This window comes from Prosopis cineraria, unplaced genomic scaffold (assembly GCF_029017545.1).
Source record: "Prosopis cineraria cultivar Desert tree isolate PC_DT_omini unplaced genomic scaffold, ASM2901754v1 PC8, whole genome shotgun sequence".
In the NCBI taxonomy this organism is placed as follows: domain Eukaryota; kingdom Viridiplantae; phylum Streptophyta; class Magnoliopsida; order Fabales; family Fabaceae; genus Prosopis; species Prosopis cineraria.
The window spans coordinates 22,308,258-22,328,388 of NW_026555339.1; the positions used below are offsets into that span (position 1 = coordinate 22,308,258).

The 20,131-nt window shown below is 32.2% G+C and overlaps 1 protein-coding gene and 1 long non-coding RNA gene across 2 annotated transcripts; one reads left to right on the forward strand and one right to left on the reverse strand.

Moving 5' to 3' along the window:
• Positions 1–3,197: 3,197 nt before the first annotated feature.
• LOC129317727 (probable terpene synthase 2) lies at positions 3,198–10,361 on the forward strand. Its single transcript, XM_054962096.1, is given in 8 exon segments — positions 3,198–3,343; positions 3,538–3,832; positions 5,275–5,647; positions 6,131–6,349; positions 7,008–7,146; positions 8,584–8,761; positions 8,764–8,831; positions 9,873–10,361. Coding segments are annotated over 8 exon segments (1,665 nt in total). The 5' UTR covers positions 3,198–3,220; the 3' UTR covers positions 10,143–10,361.
• Positions 10,362–10,477: 116 nt separating this feature from the next.
• On the reverse strand, positions 10,478–19,398 carry LOC129317728 (uncharacterized). Its single transcript, XR_008595033.1, has 2 exons — positions 19,046–19,398; positions 10,478–10,938 (listed from the first exon to the last, which is right to left on the reverse strand). It is a non-coding gene; the product is annotated as an uncharacterized LOC129317728 (long non-coding RNA).
• Between the last annotated feature and the right edge of the window lie 733 nt (positions 19,399–20,131).

Sequence of the window (20,131 nt, forward strand, 5' to 3'; positions counted from 1 at the left end):
TAATTATTTGCCCAAAACATATAAAACACAATTCACAAAAAAATTTAATGCTACCAAAAGATGGGAAGGTGGTGAAAATCTGATAATAGATAATAGATTTCAACCTAATCTTCTACTTCTAGAAATGAGAAGCCAAGCTAACTTCAACTAGATAATAAACAATTATTTTGCAACAATGTGAAATTCTAAAAATTTTCTCTAAATTGTTATATAAAAAAAATCTTATATTTTATTTTAAATTGTTAGGTGCATATAATACAAAATTTTGAATCATGTACTTGTTATGCGGGATGTAACATCCCAATTAAATTTAGGGTGTTACATGGGATATTTTTTTTTCTATATTTTGGATAGATAGTTTTGGAAATTTTATATTTGTTGAGGGAAGTTTTTTTGGACAAAGAAGGAATATCACATTCTAACTACATTTGTGAAGGGCACACTTCAAATTTTTATAAACTCTATCCAGAATTTTTGGGGCCTATATATTTTACGGCCACTGTGCCAATTTTCTCTATATTCATTCACAACTTAATTTGCATAAATCCACTAGTGATGTCATTAAAATTTACAAATTACTATCCTTAAATTCATAAAAATATCTATCAATTCATATATTTGGCTTTCCATTTATTTACAAGTAATATTATTTAAATTCACAACTAATTATACTTAAATTAATGAGGAAACATTTCATTGGTTATTTTGCTAATAATTATTTATATTTTAATTATAAATAAGGACCATGATCATTCGATGACATTTCAATAATTCAAGGACTTCAATCAATTGTCATTAATGCCTTAACAAGATTTGCAATTGTCATTTTCCCTAGCTTCAATGGTTATTATTACCTTAATACTCTCTTTGATCTTATTTATAAATAACTTTCAACATGTTTTCTCGAAACCAAGGAAAACTTTAAATCTCATTAATTTTACCTTAAAATTTAACAAGTTTTTACCTTTTTTTGTGGCTAACAAGTTTTTGCCTTTATCTCTAATAAATGTTCTTAAATCTCATTACTGATATTTTTACTTAAAACATTTAATAAGGGAAAAAATTGTAAAGAGGAGCATTAAGAATTGACAAGTGTCCTATAAATAGAATTAAATTTTTTCTTCTCTCTTTGCCCTATAAATAGGACTAAAGGAGTAAATTCTGTAATTATATTGCCATTTTTCCTTAAAATTTTAATATACACGTAACAACCAAACCCCAGTCCTTTACCTAATCAAATAAACTTCTTCAAAACTTCCTTTTATGGAGTAAGTGTACTTTCAGTGTGCATATCCTTCGTGCCTAGTCCTTTTCATCCAACATTGTCTTATCTAATGTCTGCATCCTAGCAAAAGACATCCACCTCTCATTTGAACGGTGCACATCCATCTCTCATTTTTTGGGAAATTACATGAAAGTAATATAAATTTTGATGTTTTGCCCCATCTAGTTATTAAGATTTTGCACCTAGCTCCTATAAATCTAAATAATTTTTAATATACAGTATAACTAATTCAATAATGCCTCATAATCAAGTTTAAACTTTTATTATTGATATGCATAGCAAAAATATCTAATCCAAAAGACATATTTATCTAATAGTTTTATTTTTTTTCCTAAGGTAAACAATGATCTTACATATTGCCATTGCAATAGTTAAGAAAATCCTTTATTTATTTTTTTTCTCCGAAGACTGTGAAAAATGGGCGGCACTATTGATATAATAGTTTAGTACGACTCTACTTACGGAAATACTTTTACTAACATTGACAATAAAATCATTATATACTTATTACAAAGTAAAAAAAAATTTAAGTAGAGAATAATTATAAAATATGTAACTTTAATTTTAAATTATTATTTTTGAGTTTTTAACTTCAAAAAAATACATTGCACCCCCTCATTCTTGGGCTCAATCTAGTTCAATACTAATTTTGGACCCCTAACAATCCTTATTCATGATCCTATGCCCAATATGAATCTTTATCCATTGCTTAAAAATTTAGTTAACCTCAAATAACCTTGATTAAATGCAATTCCTCTATAAAGTTCCTGAATTAAAAATTAGAATGTTACACACACTACCCTTCAAAACCAAATCGGACCCACCTGCTCTTGTACCTACTCCTATTTGAGGTATGCATCCAGAGCTGAGATTCGCTTTCATCTCCCATGCATATATAGAATACCCCTTGGCAAAAATGAAGAAAGGGAAGTGATGATAAAAGCATAACCCAATAGTTTATATGCAGTTGAAATAAGGTCTTATCACTTGCTAGAATCTCAAAGGAGCAATTAAACAAATATATGACATAAGATAAATAGAACACAATTCAACAAGAGGTATGAGAAATTATTAACGTGAAAAACCTCTCAATATAAGGGTAAAAACCATAGGTCTTTAAGATCGACGAAAAGTAACTCCATTATAATCAAAACAAGGTACAAGGGAGTTTCAATTAGATGCACAAATAAGTGCAAATAAAATTATGATCTACCCTTATGACACAAAATTATAATAAAATTATACATTATATAACGCAAAATTCCTCACCGACAAGCTTTATTTATCTATCAACATTGCCCTACACAGTCACTTTCTTATACCTGCAAGAAACTAGGTATTGATTTACAAGCAATGGTGGAGCCCGGACCTTAGTTTAGGGGCTGCAATATATATATTTTTTAAAGTTTAAGACTCAAAAATAATAATTTAAAATTAAAATTACATATTTTATAATTATTCTCTAATTGATTTTTTGCTCAATAATGATTATATAACAATTTTATTGTCATTAATATTATTAAAGTATTTCCTTAAATATAACTGTACTAGACTGTTATTTTAACAATGAAGCCCATTTTTCATGAACTTTGGAGCAAATAATAAAGGATTTTTTAACCATTGCAATAATAATACGTAAAATCATTTCATTGTTAACTTTTAAAAAATAAAACTAATACATAAATATGTCTTTTAGATTAAATATTGTTATGTATATCAACTACAATAAAAACGATCTAGATTCATAAGAGATGCAAGATCTTATGACTAGAGTGGGCAAAATATCAAAACTTATACCACTTTTATGTAATTTCCCCCAAAATGAGGGATGCATGTGCACCCCTGCTCCACCACTGCTTACAAGTAGAAAAATAATTGAAATTCCTAAATATAAACTAGGTTACACATCAAAACTAAGCTCAGAGAGGCATATCCATGTCCATAATGTCTTTCGTAGCTACGCCTCTTGTTACTTCATCCCCTTGCTCTCGTCGCTCCGGGAATTATCACCCCAGCATTTGGGGGGACCATTTCATTCAATATGCTTCAGAATCTTCGGTATTCACAATACTTTTTTTTTTTTTTTGGTTAGCAGTTGTTTCTGTATAAAAAGGTAATCATATTTAATTGCATCAACAAGCTTATGGAACAGTTCAGAGGTCTTTTTTATTTGATTATGTTCTCAAATTCTGTGACCCTAACCCATAACTTGCAATGTTATCAAGAGTGATCTCACAAAGTTGAATTTGCAGGAAGGGACTGACGAAATGGAGATGGAGAAGCAGATTAAAATACTCAAAGAAGAAGTAAGGAAGATGCTTGTGTTTCCAACTGAGAAGCCTGCAGAAAAAATGAATTTGATCGATGCAATCCAACGTCTAGGTGTGGACTACCATTTTGAACTTGAGATTGACGATCTGTTGCAACAGATTCATGACAGTTACATTGAAAGTGGTACAATAACTACCTTCGAAGAAAAAGACGACCTGAATGCTCTTGCACTTTTGTTTAGGCTGCTAAGGCAACATGGATATCGCATTTCACCTGGTATTTTAATTCACCCTATCTATTTCTGATTTGGATCTGGCGAAACACACTCTTTTAAAGAGAAAAGAGGGGTAGGTAAGGCTGAGTCTTATTTTTGCTGACAATATGATTCTTTACTCAGACTCAGGAAAAACAATCAAAGCAAGATAAAATAAACTGTGAACAAGTTTTGTTTTTTGTTTTTCACTCCCTTTGATTCAAAATATAAGCATTTTTTCTGTTAATTTTAGTCAAAAATATAAGCAATTTAGCATTTGTAAAACAAACTTTCCATTTCATCCTTTATATTTATTAACCTTGATTACTGTGCCTGTAAATTTATAACCTTCTCACTCATTATAAATTGAAATTAAGAAAACAACATATATTTTTATGATAATAGAGATTTTATTGGTATGCGGGTTATTGTCAAAATGTGCTTATATTTTGGACTGGAAGAAGTATTTCTTAATGATAATATTTGCCATGTGGTGCATAGAGAATCATGAACAATAATAATGGTGGATCTAGGACCCTGAGCCAATAGGGAAAATTTAATTATGTTTTTACACAATATATAAAAAATTATTTGTTTAAGTTGAGCATTGGTCCAAAATTTTGTGTTTATTTGGCTTAAATAAAAATCTCAAAGACCTATAAAAGAATGTTGAACCCAAATATGTCTAAGCTTGGGCTCAATGGGGTCAGAATAGAAAATTATAAAGTGAATGGGTTCAAAATCACAAAATTGTGTTGCTAGTTTTATGTTTTTGTCGTAGATAATGTAGGTCTTGTAAAAGTGGAGTCCACCTCCGTGTGTCAATTTCTCTCTGCGCAACTTGACAGTCAACTTGACATGCATATTAAGACAAATAAGCAGCAAATAATGGATACAAGTGGGGACCTAACAAAAATATAGGCTCAAGTACATCTTTAATCTAATCGTTTAATTTATACAAGATTTTATTTTATAGTACCTTTTCAATTCTTTTAATACTAACACCGTTAGTTTCATCAATAAGAAATTTCTACATTAAACCTTTAAATATTAATAAAATATTTTTAAATGTTAACATATAAGTTTAATTTTTTAAATGATAATGACTGAAATAAAAAATAATAAATTGAAACTAACAACGTTCAGGTTAGAGGATTAAAAAAATAATTTACAAAATTAAAAGATTAAACTAAAACCTTATATAAAGTTATACATTTGGCCCAAAAATATATGACTTGTGATTTTACTGCAAATTTTGTGGTAAAAACTTTTTCTGCAATTGTGATGAACTTGTAGCAGAAAATTTCCTGTCCACAACAACATTTTTTCCTTCAAGCAACTGTTTTGTTTTCTCTTTTGCAACTACCTAACATATGTATTTAAACAAACAAGCAATAAATGGATACAAGTGACATGACAAAAATATTATTTGACTTTTTAGTGATTGTTTTCTTCATATGTATAGCTGTGTTTGAAAAGTTCAAAGATGAGCAAGGCAATTTTATGGAAGAACTAACTACTGATGTTGAGGGAATGCTAAGCTTATATGAAGCTGCACATCTTAGAGTTCATGGAGAAGATATATTGGATGAGGCACTTATTTTCACTACTACTCATCTTGAATCAATGGCCGATCGTTTGGATTCATCTCTTGCTACAAAAGTCAACTATAGCTTCAAACACCCACTTCGTAAAAATTACCCCAGACTAGAGGCTCGGCATTATATTTCCTTTTATCAACATGAGTCTTCACACAATGAAACCTTGCTCACCTTTGCAAAGTTGAATTTCAACATGCTTCAAAAGTTACATCAATGTGAAGTTGGAAATGTTTCCAAGTAAGTTTTCCTAAACTGATAACCATAATAATTAGGGAGGATGATATTAAAATCCAAAAACAATGCATTTATGACAGTTAAGTCCTTGAGAAAATTTTCTATAAAATTAATTGTAAATATATATTCATCAAATGTTGCAAACTTAGAAGTTTTAATTGAAAATAAGATATTTAAATTCTAAATATAAATCTCAATTTGTAATTGGGATTTCTATTTGCAACTATTTGAATTAATATTTATAACTTAGTTTTCAGAAAATTTTGACAGAGACTTAATTGTTATAAATTTTGTTTTAAGACTTTATTGTCATACTCCTGTATCTATAGTTTTAGGGCAGATTTACCATTTAAGAGTTTAGAGTCCCAAACTTACCTGGATATACAGTTTAAGAGAGAAATTACTCTTTAGCCTTTTAATATACAGCAATTGGAATAGTGATTCTTTATATACTAAAGTCTTACTTATAGATTTGATTATATACAGATGGTGGAAAGAACTAGATTTTGCCAAAAAGCTTCCATTTGCACGTGATAGATTGGTGGAATGTTACTATTGGATACTGGGAGTGTATTTTGAGCCATACTATTCTCTAGCAAGAAAAATAACTACCAAAGTTATTTGCTTCATATCAGTCCTTGATGATATTTATGACGTGTATGGTACACTTGAAGAGTTGCAACTCTTGACCACAGCGATCGAGAGGTTTGATCACTTGCCAACTTCAAATCAATAACCAAACATCTGAAAAAGCTGTGCAAATCTAGACTGTAAAATTAGATTTGATAATATAAATTTATTATTTTTAAAAGTATAGAATATTTTATATTATTAAAATTTAATTTGAACAGTTCATATTTACAATAGAAGTGTAGTAGAGAAAAAAATATAGTCGAGAAAAACCAAGCCTTTTTTTTATTAAATATTAAATTTGTCCCTATGTTATAGATCTAGAATATTTGATACCATAAACTCATTTTAATGTAACATTTTTTTTTAACTTTTGAAAATGATGCAATATAACTTCTATCATTAACAAATATTAACTTTAATTATTAGTTGACTAAAATATTACAGACAAGGACCAAAAAATTACATAAAAGAATAAAAAAATTTCTTTTCTTTAAGTTTTGAGGTTCTTTTCTATAATTTTTTAGTCAATTAATAGTTAAAATTAAATTACACTGTTTTTATAAAGTTGGAGAGGAATATTGCGTAAAAAATGAGTTTAAAGTCATAGATACTTCAGCATCTATAGTTTAAAGGTAAAAATTTCCTTTAATCCTTTTTTTTTTAATTCAAGTAGAGAATTTGGTTTACCAATAAGTCCAAATTAAGAGAGTTCTGGAAAATGCCACTTCAGATGGGATATCACGTGCGTTGATTTTCTGCCAGAATACATGAAGTTCTTTTATGAGGCACTTTTAGATATTTATGAAGACATCAGGCAAGAAATGACCAAGGAAGGAAGAGCATTTTGTGTAAAGTATGCCAAAGATGAAGTAAGATACTTTTTTCTTTCATGCCTCTACTAATTTTCTGATGCAGAAGGTAACATTTGGCTAAATTTTTTTCATCAAATATCAGTAGAGTAGAGATCTTTCCATATGTAAGAATAATTTTATCAAAAAAAATTAAGAACAATCAAAGCTGAGAAAATTAATTTGCAAATCCTTGTAGTTTTTTTTTTTCAATTTTGAATGAGGTTCCTATAATTTATTTTATAATTAAACCCTTATAATTTTGATTTATTGAATTTATTAATCCCTGAATGTTAAAATTCTTGAATTTTTTAAGAAATAAAATTCATTCAAAACTTCTATATTTTTATTAAAATATTATATAACCTTTTAATTAATTACATAATTTTTATAAATCAAAATTTATATAATAATAGGTGTCTTGGAAATAATTTTTATACATACAGAATTTTCATAAAAATTTAACAAAATTATAAAAATATTATTAAATAAATTTTTTTCTTTTCTTACAAAAAATATTAAATAAACTTATATAAACTTTAAAAGTGTTTTTAATTTGAGAAAGTTAATTATTCATTTATATTTTGAACCTTCGAAGATTAACATATCTAATGGATTAAACTATAAAATCTTGATTAAAATAAATACAAGAACCTACTTCAAAATTGAGAAAAGCTATAAAAACTTGTAGATTAATTTTCCTACTAATGTTTACAGGGTAAAATCACAATTTGGCCCTATTAATGTAGGGATGAAAATGAACCAAAAACAAGTTTAGAATCTTAAATACTCATGGGCCTATAATTTTAAAGCCAAATTACAATTTTACTCATGTTTAGATACATATGAAGACTTCATTAGATGACATTAAGAATAACAAAAAAATTTATGATGAAATTTTAAATGGAATAAAAGTATTTTCAAAGAAAAAATATCACAGAAATTCTGCAATGCCTTATTTGCGACAAAACAATCTGCCTTATATGAAATCCACCCCCAAAATCAATTTGCAATATTTTATTATTATTTCCATCACAGATTGTTGCGTGATTAAAAAAAAAAAAAAGAAGTAAACTACTCTAGAAATTACGTTCATTCTCTTTTTCTAATAACAAATTATGTTCATTCTCTTCATATTCCTTTGCATTATTTTATGAGTTCCTCACCCTTTGGTTTAAAATATAAACAGCTTTCAACAATAATTCACACACCAATAAAATTATTATTTTTATGAAAATATATATTGTTTTCTTTTTTAACTCTTAATTCTAATTTATGATGAGTGAGAAGTGAGGTAATAAATTCACAGTTAACACAATAATTTAGATTAATAAGTATATGAGTAGAATGATTTTTTTTACAAATGCTAAATTATTTATATTTTCAATTAAGATTAGCTAAAAAAATACTTATATTCTGGACCAAAAAATATTAATAATTGGCATTGTTGGTTGATAGATGAAAAGGTTGGCGCAAGCCTATATGGTTGAGGCCGAGTGGTTTAATAGCAATTACACACCGACGATGGAGGAGCACATGAGCAACGCTCTAGTAACTGCTGCGATCCGAACGCTCGCTGCCACGTCTTTCATTGGGATGGGAAATATTGCTACAGAGGAAGTCTTTCAATGGCGTGCTAAGGACCTAAAGTCATTAGCGCTTCAGACCTTATTGGAAGGCTTGTTGATGACATCATGACTAGCGAGGTACTAATTAATTACAATAATCAATTTTAGAATTAAAGGTTAATTTTATTTTTAAACTATAATTTCAGAAACTTCTTAAACATAAATTTACTTTTAGTATAATTTTTCTCTTCAACTTTTAAAAACAATACAATTTCAGTCCTACTGTTGATAAAAATTAATTTGAACTGTTAATTAACTAAAAAATTGCAGAAAAGAGTTGAAAAAAATCCCAATTGTTATAAAAAAGAATGAAAAAATACAAAAGAAGACCCAAAAATTACAAACAATAAGCCAAAAAATTATACAAAAGGACTGAAAAAATTTTCTTGATCATTTTTTTAAATTTTTTGGTTAACCAATAGTCAAATTTAACATTAATTTGTTAATAGTATAGGCAACATTGCACCATTTTAAAATATTGAAGAAAAACATTGCACCAAAATTAAGTTTTGGAAACCATTAATTTATACCTTCTTTTCTATAATATTTTCAATCAAGAACATTTTTTTAAGATCATAATATAAAATAGGGGAAATTGTTAAGAAGGACCAAGAGGTAAATTTATCTGGAAAAAATGTCTAAAGTCCTTCAAGTGAATAAAGACTATAACCTTAATTCACATAAAGTGAATCAATTTCAAGGTCTTTGACATTCTAACTCAAGTACATTTTTGTTGTATCATCAATATAAAATAGGAAAAGTAGCTAAGAAGGACCAAGAGGTAAATTTACTTAGCTTAGAAAAAAAGCAGTCATTCAAGAGTGAATTAAGACTACAACCATAATTCACGTAATCTTAATTCATTGCAAAGACCTTGATCCTTTTTCAAAATAACTTTGCCTCATGGTCCTTCTTACCAATTTGTCCTATAAAATATTATTCATGGATTGAGATTCTTTGATTGACAAACACAGGGCTTTGTGAAATGAGAAAGTGACACATGATTATTTTTAATAAAATGAGTCTTTATAATTTATTACCTTCCATTAACAGGAAAAAAAGTGATCTAATGTTAACTAATTACTCAACTTAGTTATCAATTTAATTTGTATTTGTTAGCATGAGCAAAAGAGAGGGCATGTTGCTTCTGCCATTGAGTGTTACATGAAGCAGCATGGCGTGAAGAGAGAAGAAGCCATTGATGAGTTAAACAAACAAGTGATAAGTGCGTGGAAGGATGTAAACGAGGAATTGCTTAACCCCACTAAATTGGCAAATCTCAATCGTACAGTTGATGTGATTTACAAGGATTTTGATTCCTACACTTTCTCTGCAGAATCAACAAAGGATCGCATTACATTTTTACTAATAAATCCATTGGCTCTTTAAAAATGTACATCAACAAGAATGTTCTAGCGAGAGAAGTTTATGCTGATATGCCACTGTTAATTAATAAAGTTTGATCATGAGACTCAAAATCCAATGACTTGTGGGGCAAATCGTTGCCCTTGTCTTGATGTTGTTACCATTTGGATAATCATTTTAGCATCCTCATCGTGCTTGCTTGTATATCAATGGTTCATGAAACCGCAATATATAATATTATGGTTTGAAATGTAGTTTCTAGATTTGTCATACAAATACTTGTTTAATTTTCTGTAATGACCTAGAAATTCAAATATGTCTGGTGCAAACTGTAACAATCACCAATGGAAATACACAGATTAAGAGATAAAACTGAGGTATTCACGTTTTAATGTTCAATAATCCATAAGCTTAGTACATCAACAAGTTTCAGATCATCAAAACAAACTATGATAATGAACTAACACTGACACCAAAGTAACTGAAATTGCAGCAGAAAGGAGGGAAGGAGAAAGAAGAAACATAACAGAGGAAGAGTAAAGCAAGTGAATGCTCAACAATATTCTTCACGTCCTCCACTTCTCTTCTTGCCTTTATTCCTAACTAACTTCCATTGGACTCATACTTCTTGGTCCAATAAATGCCTCTGGCCCAATAGGTGTGAACTCAAAAACCCACTCCATATTTGTCTTGAGCCCATCCATTAAGTTAACTCACTGGGGAAGGATCCCATGAACTTACAACCAATTTGAATATGCGTACTTCAAGCAAGTTAAACAAAGGATTGATGATCCACAGGAACCCTTGACTACTAACGAACCTTACAAGAAAATTATTAGTACTAATTAAGTTCCCTAAATTACAAATAAATTTTAATAGACTAATATTATTCTTTACCTAGGTACGTAAAAGACAGAAATATCATTTAAGCCAACCATTTTGATAAGCTACTAGAGGATTATCGGATCACCAATGCTACAAATATAAATAAGTAATTAAAAATATTATATTTTCTTTAATAACATTTTATTAATATGTAATAATTTAAATATAACTATTTATAAATATTACTCCATGATTATATATAAATCATGTTTTAAAAATTAATAGATCAACTTGTATTTAACAAGTTTATAGGTGAATATGTTTTTCACGCTAGTTGAGTTGTGAATTAAAATGGCATGAAAAATTATAAGTCTTGATTCAAAAGTTATAACTCCTTCAAAAACTTGTGTGAATATGTTTTTCACACTAGTTGAGTTGTGAATTAAAATGATGTGAAAAATTATAAATCTTGATTCAAAATTTATAACTCCTTCAAAAACTTGTGTATCTTGTAAATTGTGTTAAGATTTATAAATGGTTAAAGTTCATTTTTGTTTTTAAAATATACTATCAGGAACATTAAATGTCCTATACTCTATTTTGGTCCAATCAATTCAAACCCTTAAACTTTCTTGCCATTAAGTCAGAGCAAATGCCCATTATTTTAAAAATGTAGGGCGCACATATGATCTGCATGGCATCCACCATCATTGTAAAAATGTAGGGCCCACATATGTTCTACACCCGTCACCGAGTGGATCCTATTGCCACCCATCGTCCACAGCCTCACCGGCAAGTCCAACTAGTTTGTCCATCTCATCGCCATTCACTTGACCACTTTCGATCACCAAGGCTATAGCTTTTTCGAAGCCTTTCTTTCTTGCTACGACTCTTCTCTTCCTTATATATTCCCTTCCTCTACCCCAAGTCGTCCTCTGTCGCTCCCTCCAATCCCTTTTGCCTCCTCCAATCTTTGCATTCGCACCAGTTTCCTTTGGTTCTGGCTTGTGAGATTTTTTTTTTTTTTGAAAAAAAGGGTTTGATTTTTTTCCTATGTTGTTGTTCGCCGTCAAGCGTTACCACAAGCATACGGGTCATCTTAGGTTGAGCAAAATGAATGCAAAGTTTGTGTAAAAGTAATGAAAATTGTTTGAAAAATCCAGAGTGCCTGTGATTCCTCACTGTAGTGAGAGAAATTTCTCTTCCTTCTCTCTAGCAGAGAAGAGTTTCTTCTTCGTTCTCTGGTCCTCTCTTGATTGCGCCTCTTCATTTCCCATCCTTCTTTTCCTTTTTCTTGCTTTATTTTTTATCCTTCTACCTGCGCATCCTTTTTAATTACTTTCCGTCTTCAACCTTTAACCTATTTTAGCTATTCTTCATTTGCTACCGTTGAATCTACCCAATTGTTTGTCTTCTGTTTTCAATAATTAGTTTTCATTTCCTAAGACATAGCCTGTTCCTTCCTTACTTCTCCATCACTCCCGCCGCACTTAATCTTTTCTGAGATCTCCTCCACTAGATAATTGGGTAACTTCTCAAGCACTATGATTATTCTCATACAGTCTTGTGGACGTCGCATCGAAATCTTCCTTCACTCTTTTTATGTGTACACCCTTTTCCTTCTTTTCCTATTTAATCCTCTCCTGTCCAATCTTAACCCATGTGCCCTTCGTTAATCCCTGCTATTTGGTTTTCTAGCCTCCTTTACAAACTCTCTTTCCTTTCTGTTGCTCTCATAATCTTTCAACTTCCAAATAGATTCTGCCCTATGAACCAACATATCTATCATATCATGGATCAACTTTTCCAACCAAACCTTTCTTTTAATCCTAGTGGACTTGGTCAAGCTCGATTTTCTCTTACCAACTGTGCTATTGCAATTGTACCAGATGCCAGCCCTTTCTCTGTCAGAAGACTTTCTAAAGCTCTTAACCGAGCATGGAATATCATTGGAAATTTCACTGTTGAAGGCAAGATAGATTGTTTTTTTCTGATCAGTTTCTCCAATTTGGAAGACCGTGATTTTGTTACTTCAAATGGTCCCTGGTCTATCAATAACTCTCTCCTTCTGATTGATCAATGGGCCCCAAACCTACTTCTCAGAGAACTTCAGGTTTTATGCTTTCCGATTTGGATTCAATTCTGGAATGTTCCTCTGGAATATCACACAAGTATGAATGCCGCCATTTTAGGTGATGCTATTGGATACTGTCTTTGAGAATGGACAAGTCATGTTCTCAAGTTCTTTAAACTTCTTGAGGGTCCGTGTCTTGATAGATCCCCGCTTACCTCTCTTACGAAGAATCAGGATTCCACTCAGCAATGGTGAAGATGCATGGGTTGAGGTTATTTATGAGAGAATATTCCGCCAATGTCGCTTCTGCAGAATTTTGGGTCACACGATGCCAGAATGTCCACGCTCTGTTGATGATGTGCTGTCTGGTTTTAATTATGTACACCACAGATTAGATGACCTTTTTGGAGGCCATATCAGGGGCTCTTTCGACCATGGCCCATCTGTAAATATTTGGTTTAATTGGATAAGGCGTAACAGAACACGTGGGACCACAAGGATAGTTTTTTTACAAGGACCTTCCATCTATAGGACTTTTGAAACAAAACCGGAAGACATTATTCTACTTGAAATGTCCAACCTGCTTTTGTTTTTAATATCTTTGACTCAGACTCTTCTGATTCAAACTCCTCCGGGATTAATTATGCGAATGGTCCTCACGAACCAGTTCCCAACCGAAATACTTCATCTCCTGTTTTTGCTCCAAATCCTCCACCACCCACCACTGACATGGACACCCTGGTAAACAATCTGATGGATTGCTTTGTCTTGGTCAACTCTACTTGTCATATACCTGACCATAATGACCTACCACCTATCTTCTCTCCTGCCCCCTCTTTTTCTCGAGCCAATGATTTATTTTCCTCACCACATTTCAAGCCCTTAAATATCTCGGAGCCAACCAACTCGAATCATTCTAAACCATCCCCAGCTTTTTCTGGCTCAAGAAGAAAATCCCAGTCCCCCCACATCTCGGGGTCTCCTATCCCATCTGACATTTTTAGCCTACTTCCAGCTGCCATCCTCTTAGGTAACTTTGCCAGAACAAGAGGATGCCATTCATCTTCATGCAAAAGGAAAAGAGTTGAAACCCTAATGGATAGCCTTGACTCTGAGGTTGATAATTTCCTAAGAGCTTGTTTTAGAGCTTTAGGGAAACGGCTGGATGAGGGAAGCCAAAATGCGCAAGTGGATCTCCCAGATTCCAATCCCATTCTTCATAAATTCAAATGGTTCTCTGTCCCATCTAAGCCACAACTTCCTTATCAACTGATACGAAGGTGGATTGATCTCTGTGAAAGCCTCAATTGGCCCCTTGATGGCTTTTGTTTGTTCATTGAAAGTTATAACAGTAGTTTTGGGAGAATCGAAAGGTTCTGGTCTGAGAGATAAGGAGTCTTGGTGGTGGAATAATAGTGTACAGGACAAAATCAAGTATAAGAAGAACTGTTTTAAAGCCATACATTCGTGTAACAATGAGAAAATTGGGAGAGGTACGTATGGCTAAGAAGGAAACTAAGAGAGCTGTGGGTGAAGCTCGATCTAAAGCTTTTGAAGAATTTTATAAGAACCTTGAGACGAAGGAAGGAGAGCAAAATATTTATAAGATTGCCAAGAGTAGGGAAAGAAAATCAAGAGATCTAGAACAGGTAAGGTGTATTAAGGATGAAGAGGGAAGAATTTTAGTTACAGATGATGAAATTAAAAATAGATGGGAGACTTACTTTTCTAAACTTTTCAATGATGGAGAGGATTTATCTAGTAACTTGGAGGATTTAGTAACTGGTGAAGAAAAACAAAATTTGTCATTTTATCGAATAATACGTGATAAGGAGGTAAAGGAAGCTCTTAAGAAAATGGCAAATGGTAGAGCCAACGGACCTGATTGTATATCTATCGAAGCGTGGAAATGTTTAGGTGAAGAAGGAGTGAGATGGTTAACTAAGTTATTTAATGTGATTTTACAGTCCAAGAAAATGCCTGATGAGTGGAGGAGAAGTACATTAATTCCTATTTATAAAAATAAAGGAGATATTCAGAATTGTACTAACTATAGAGGGATTAAACTCATGAGCCACACAATGAAATTATGGGAGAAAGTAATTGAGCACAGGTTGAGATTGGAGACAAGTATTTCTAAGAATCAATTTGGTTTTATGCCAGGTAGATCAACTACAGAGGCGATTTATCTATTAAGGGGATTAATGAAAAAGTATCGTTGTAAAGATAAAGATCTACACATGGTTTTTATTGATTTGGAAAAAGCTTATGACCGTATACCAAGAGAAGTGCTTTGGAAAGCGTTGGAAAAAAAGGGAGTACGGATTGCTTATATTAAAGCCATACAAGATATATATGAGGGGGTAAAAACTAGTATAAGAACGCCTAGTGGTCAAACAAAGAATTTTCCTATATAATTGGACTACATCAGGGATCATCTTTGAGTCCTTATTTGTTCAACTTGATTTTAAATGTCTTGACGGAACATATTCAAAGGAAATCCCGAAATGTATGCTCTTTGCGGATGATATAGTTCTTATAGCAGAGACAAGAGAAGAGGTTAATTGCAAACTTGAGTTATGGAGGAGGACATTGAAGTTGAAAGGGTTTCGTCTGAGTAAAAGTAAGACGGAATATTTATATTGTAAATTTGGTAAAGGAATATTTGACAATAATTTGGAAGTGAAATTGGGAGATCAAATTATACCTCAAGTGGAAAAGTTTAGATATTTGGGAGCCATTATTCAAAATGATGGCGAAATCAGTGGAAATATTTCACATAGAATTCAAGCTGGGTGGTTTAATTGGAGAAAAGCTAAAGGAGTTATTTGCGACCGTAAGGTGCCTAATAAACTTAAAGGAAAGTTTTATCGCACTGCTATCAGACCAGCAATGTTATATAGTAGTGAATGCTGGGCTCTAACGGGACAACAAGAGCATAAAGTTGGAGTAGCAGAGATGAGAATGTTACGATGGATGTGTGGACATACACGTAAAGATAAAATTCGAAATGAGCACGTACGCGAAAAAGTGAGGGTGGCACCTATTGAGGAAAAAATGGTAGAAAATCGGTTGAGATGGTTTGGGCATGTACAAAGAAGACCAAGGGAGGCACCAGTGAGAAGAGTGGAACATATAACTTTGAGTCCGATTAAGAGAGGTAGAGGAAGGCCTAAGAGAACACTCTTGGAAGTTGTTGAACGCGATCTCTTAATTAATAATATTCCTAAAAGCTTGATAAATGATAGAGCACAATGGCGTCTTGCAATCCATGTAGCCGACCCCACCTAGTGGGATAAAGGATTGTTGTTGTTGTTGTTGTTGTTGTTGTTGTATTGAAAGTTATAACAGTGACTTCTACAGCTGGAGCCTTTACCCTTCCTCTTTATCTTCTCTTGAACTTGTACTTAAAAGTAGCAGCAGTCTTTATTTCTCAACATTTGAAAATGGGCTTTTTGCTTCCACCTCAGCATCTCCATCAGCTAATCCTCGCTGGTGCATCTACCTTTCTGCTGAACACCCTTCAACTAACCTTCATCTGTCCATTGGGAACACTGCCTCATCACAGTTAGCCACTCGTGAACCTCTGACTGAAATCAGTATTTCAAGCTCTCTGAATGCAGTCACTCATCCAGCTAAAATTTGCAGCACCCAAAAGGAAACTGGTCATGAATCTTCTTCCCCTCCACCTCCTTTTGATTTTAATCTCATCACTCATAACCACAACTCCTCTCCTGATACAGAACCCCCAACTCATGCTAAATTCTCTTATCCCATTCTGCCTTTTAAAATCCCCTCAAATCCTTTTGTTGACCTCTCTACTCTGAAAGTCAATAAAGCAAAGCCTCTTAGCTTGCTAAAAAAATCAAGGTCAACCCGGATAAAAACCTCTACTTCAAAAGGTCCAAAAAATCTGCACCAGCACTCAGGAAATTTAAAGAATCCAGCTAGCCGCAAAAGTAAAATTTTTACAACATGGACAATTGACTTTGTCAAAAAGAAACTTAAGGCGTTTTCTTCACAGAAAAATGAGGACCAAGACAAAGAGGATAAGGAAAAAAAGGCTAAGGAAGCGCCTCAAAGAAGCTTCCCAAGAAGCCATGATTATCCTTAGCTGGAACTGTAGAGGGTTGAGGAAAACCTCTGCAGTTCACCGCTTGCAGTTGCTAAATAAGACCCATAAACCTGATTTCATATTTATTTCTGAGACTAAAATCAGTCTTACAGCTGCTAGGAATGTATTTTCCTCTCTAGGTTTTTTCTTTTCTTTTGGACTAGATGCTTGCAATAAAGGTGGAGGAACAATTGCAGCTTGGCAAAAAACTTATGATGTTCAAATCTTAGATTCCTCCCCTTTCTACATCCATTGTCATATTTTCTGTCCTGTGACTAGTAATGATATGTTGCTCTCTTTTGTTTATGGTCTTCCTCTTACTTCACAAAGACCATTTTTTTGGTCTTGGATTACTTCCATTTCTCGCAAAGAAAATCCACCTTGGCTTTTAATCGATGACTTCAATCAAGTTCTTTATTCCTCAGATAAATTGAGCCAAAATCCTTCCACAAGTGGCGCAGTTAATTTTCTATCATGCCTAAACATCAATCAACTTGCCCTCATTCCCCAATCTGGACCTAAATTTACATGGACCAATAATAGAAGAGGTATCTCCAATGTTAGGGAAAAAATTGATATGGCAATTTGTAACACACAATGGCTACAACAATTCCCTTTTTCACACACTCGTACTCTTCCTATTGCTTCATCTGGTCACTCTCCTATCATTTTTTCCTCAACTTTAACTCCTTTCAAGAAAGCCATCCTCAAAAGATTTGAACCTTTCTGGTACAATTTTCCTGATTGTCAACATGTTATTCGTCAATCTTGGTCCTCTTCTTTCATTGGCTCCCCCTCTTTTACTTTGGTGGCCAAGCTAAACAGTACTCTCACAACTCTCACTAACTGGAGCAGGAATTCGGTTGGTCACATACCTTCCAAAATTAAATCACTAGAAAAGGATCTTCTGGCTATCTCAAACAGACTTTCACACTCAAATGATGATTCTCTTATTAACGAATATTTAGTTTTGAAACGTAGACTAGAATTCCTCTATGATTGCAATCATAGTTATTGGAAGCAGAGGCTCAGAATTAGATGGAATGTTGAAGGGGAAAGGAACACTAAATTCTTTCACTCAATGGTATCTAGAAGGAAATCTAAGAGTTCTGTTCAAAGTATTAGAAAGCAGGATAATTCATGGACATCAGATCAAGAAGAAATCCAGAATTTAGTGTGGAACCATTTCAACAACATTTACACACAAGATTTCCAGTTAACTCATTTGCAAATTTCCCATCAACTTCAGTCAATAACAGTCCCTGAACTCTCTGTGTCTGATCATGAATTTTTGCTTCGACCTCTAAGTAATGCAGATATAAAAATAGCTGCTTTCAGTCTTCCTAAATACAGTGCCCCAGGTCCAGATGGTTACCATGCTTCTTTCTTCCAAAAGAACAAGGATACAGTTGGCAACGATTTAATCAATATGGTTTTAATTGGAAGGAATTATGGAAATTAAAGATAAACCCTAGTTTTCTTCTTTTCACATGGAAGATCTTAAAGAGGGCAATTCCATCACAGGATGTTCTCAATTCTCATCATCTAATCTCCTCTCAATTATGTGCTTTTGGCTGTGACACTATTGAAACTTTGGATCATCTTTTCTTGTCATGTCCATTCTCTAGAGCAATTTGGTTCGATTTTCTATCAATTACATCTTCATCTCTATCAGGAGATTATTCCCAACCTCTTCAAGGTCTAAGTGTTTTTATCAACAATCTTTTGGAAAGGAAAGATGATGAAATCCTTATTCAGCTGATTTTCATGCTTCATAAGATATGGGAACTAAGAAATCTTTCTATCCAAAAAGGAAAACTCCTAGATCCTCATGCAGCTATCAAAGAAATCAGACATAGTATTTTTTTTTCTCAACAGTAATCTGTAAAAATTACGATGAGAATGAAGCCTTACCTGTGCCTATTGTCCCACAACAGACGATCTCTTCGCCTGCTCCTCATAGCTCCGCGAATCAGGATGGCTAGGCACTCTTCTGCAGATCAGGTAAAGGGATCCATGGAAGTTTTATTCTCTTTGACATCAGCTTCAAGGGTTGCTTCCTTCAATGTATCAAATGGATTAGATCTGAATCCTACGATCATTCGGTGTCTACTTTTAGATTGGATTGCCTGAGACGAAGTCTTTCTTGGATCTATCATTTCTCATGCTCTCATTTGATTCCAAGATATCCGATCGAAACTACATGCACAAGGCCGGAACTCTTCAAGGTCGTTCCTCCCTCTGAATCTGTCATTGTAGAGGATATTTGGAATTTACTTTCTTTTTTCTTGTTTTTTTAATTATCTACTCAGACTTCTCCAACTTGTTTGGTTGGGAGACAACCGGCACAAGTCTTCAAAATGTCTTTTATTTTATTTTACTTTAATATAATTGTCTTTTTATCAAAAAAAAAGTAATGAAAATTATATTAAAAAATATTTTAAAGTAAGTAAATTAGTTGGAATTTTGATTTCAAGAGGTAAAAAATATAGAACTATTTCTCCCTTTTATATTTTAAAAAACTTAAATTAATTCCTCTTAAACAGATTTTTAATAAAAATATGTATTAGTTTAATATTATAATTTACTTGGCTTTCTCAAATCAAAATCAAATATATTTATAAATAATAAAACTTCACAATCTCTTAGAAACAATTAGTGAAAACAACTTTTAAGCTTTATCTTAATGTGATTACAAAGAGTTAATAAAATATCTATATTTTATCAATAAAACTATTCATTTATTTTTATAAATTTTAAGTCCAACATTGTTTTATCCAAATACCACACCTAAATTAGCTTTCTCAAACACAACTCAAGTGAACAAAATAATTTAAATGGTGATTAAGCACTTAAAAACATTAGGCATGTGATAAAATAAACACATAAATGTTATTAATTATCAAAAGAGAGGAATAATCAAGTCTTAAACCATATAAAGGTTCAAAATAATCCTAAAACAAGTAAACTAGTTATTCATGTTTTGAATAGAGCAACAAA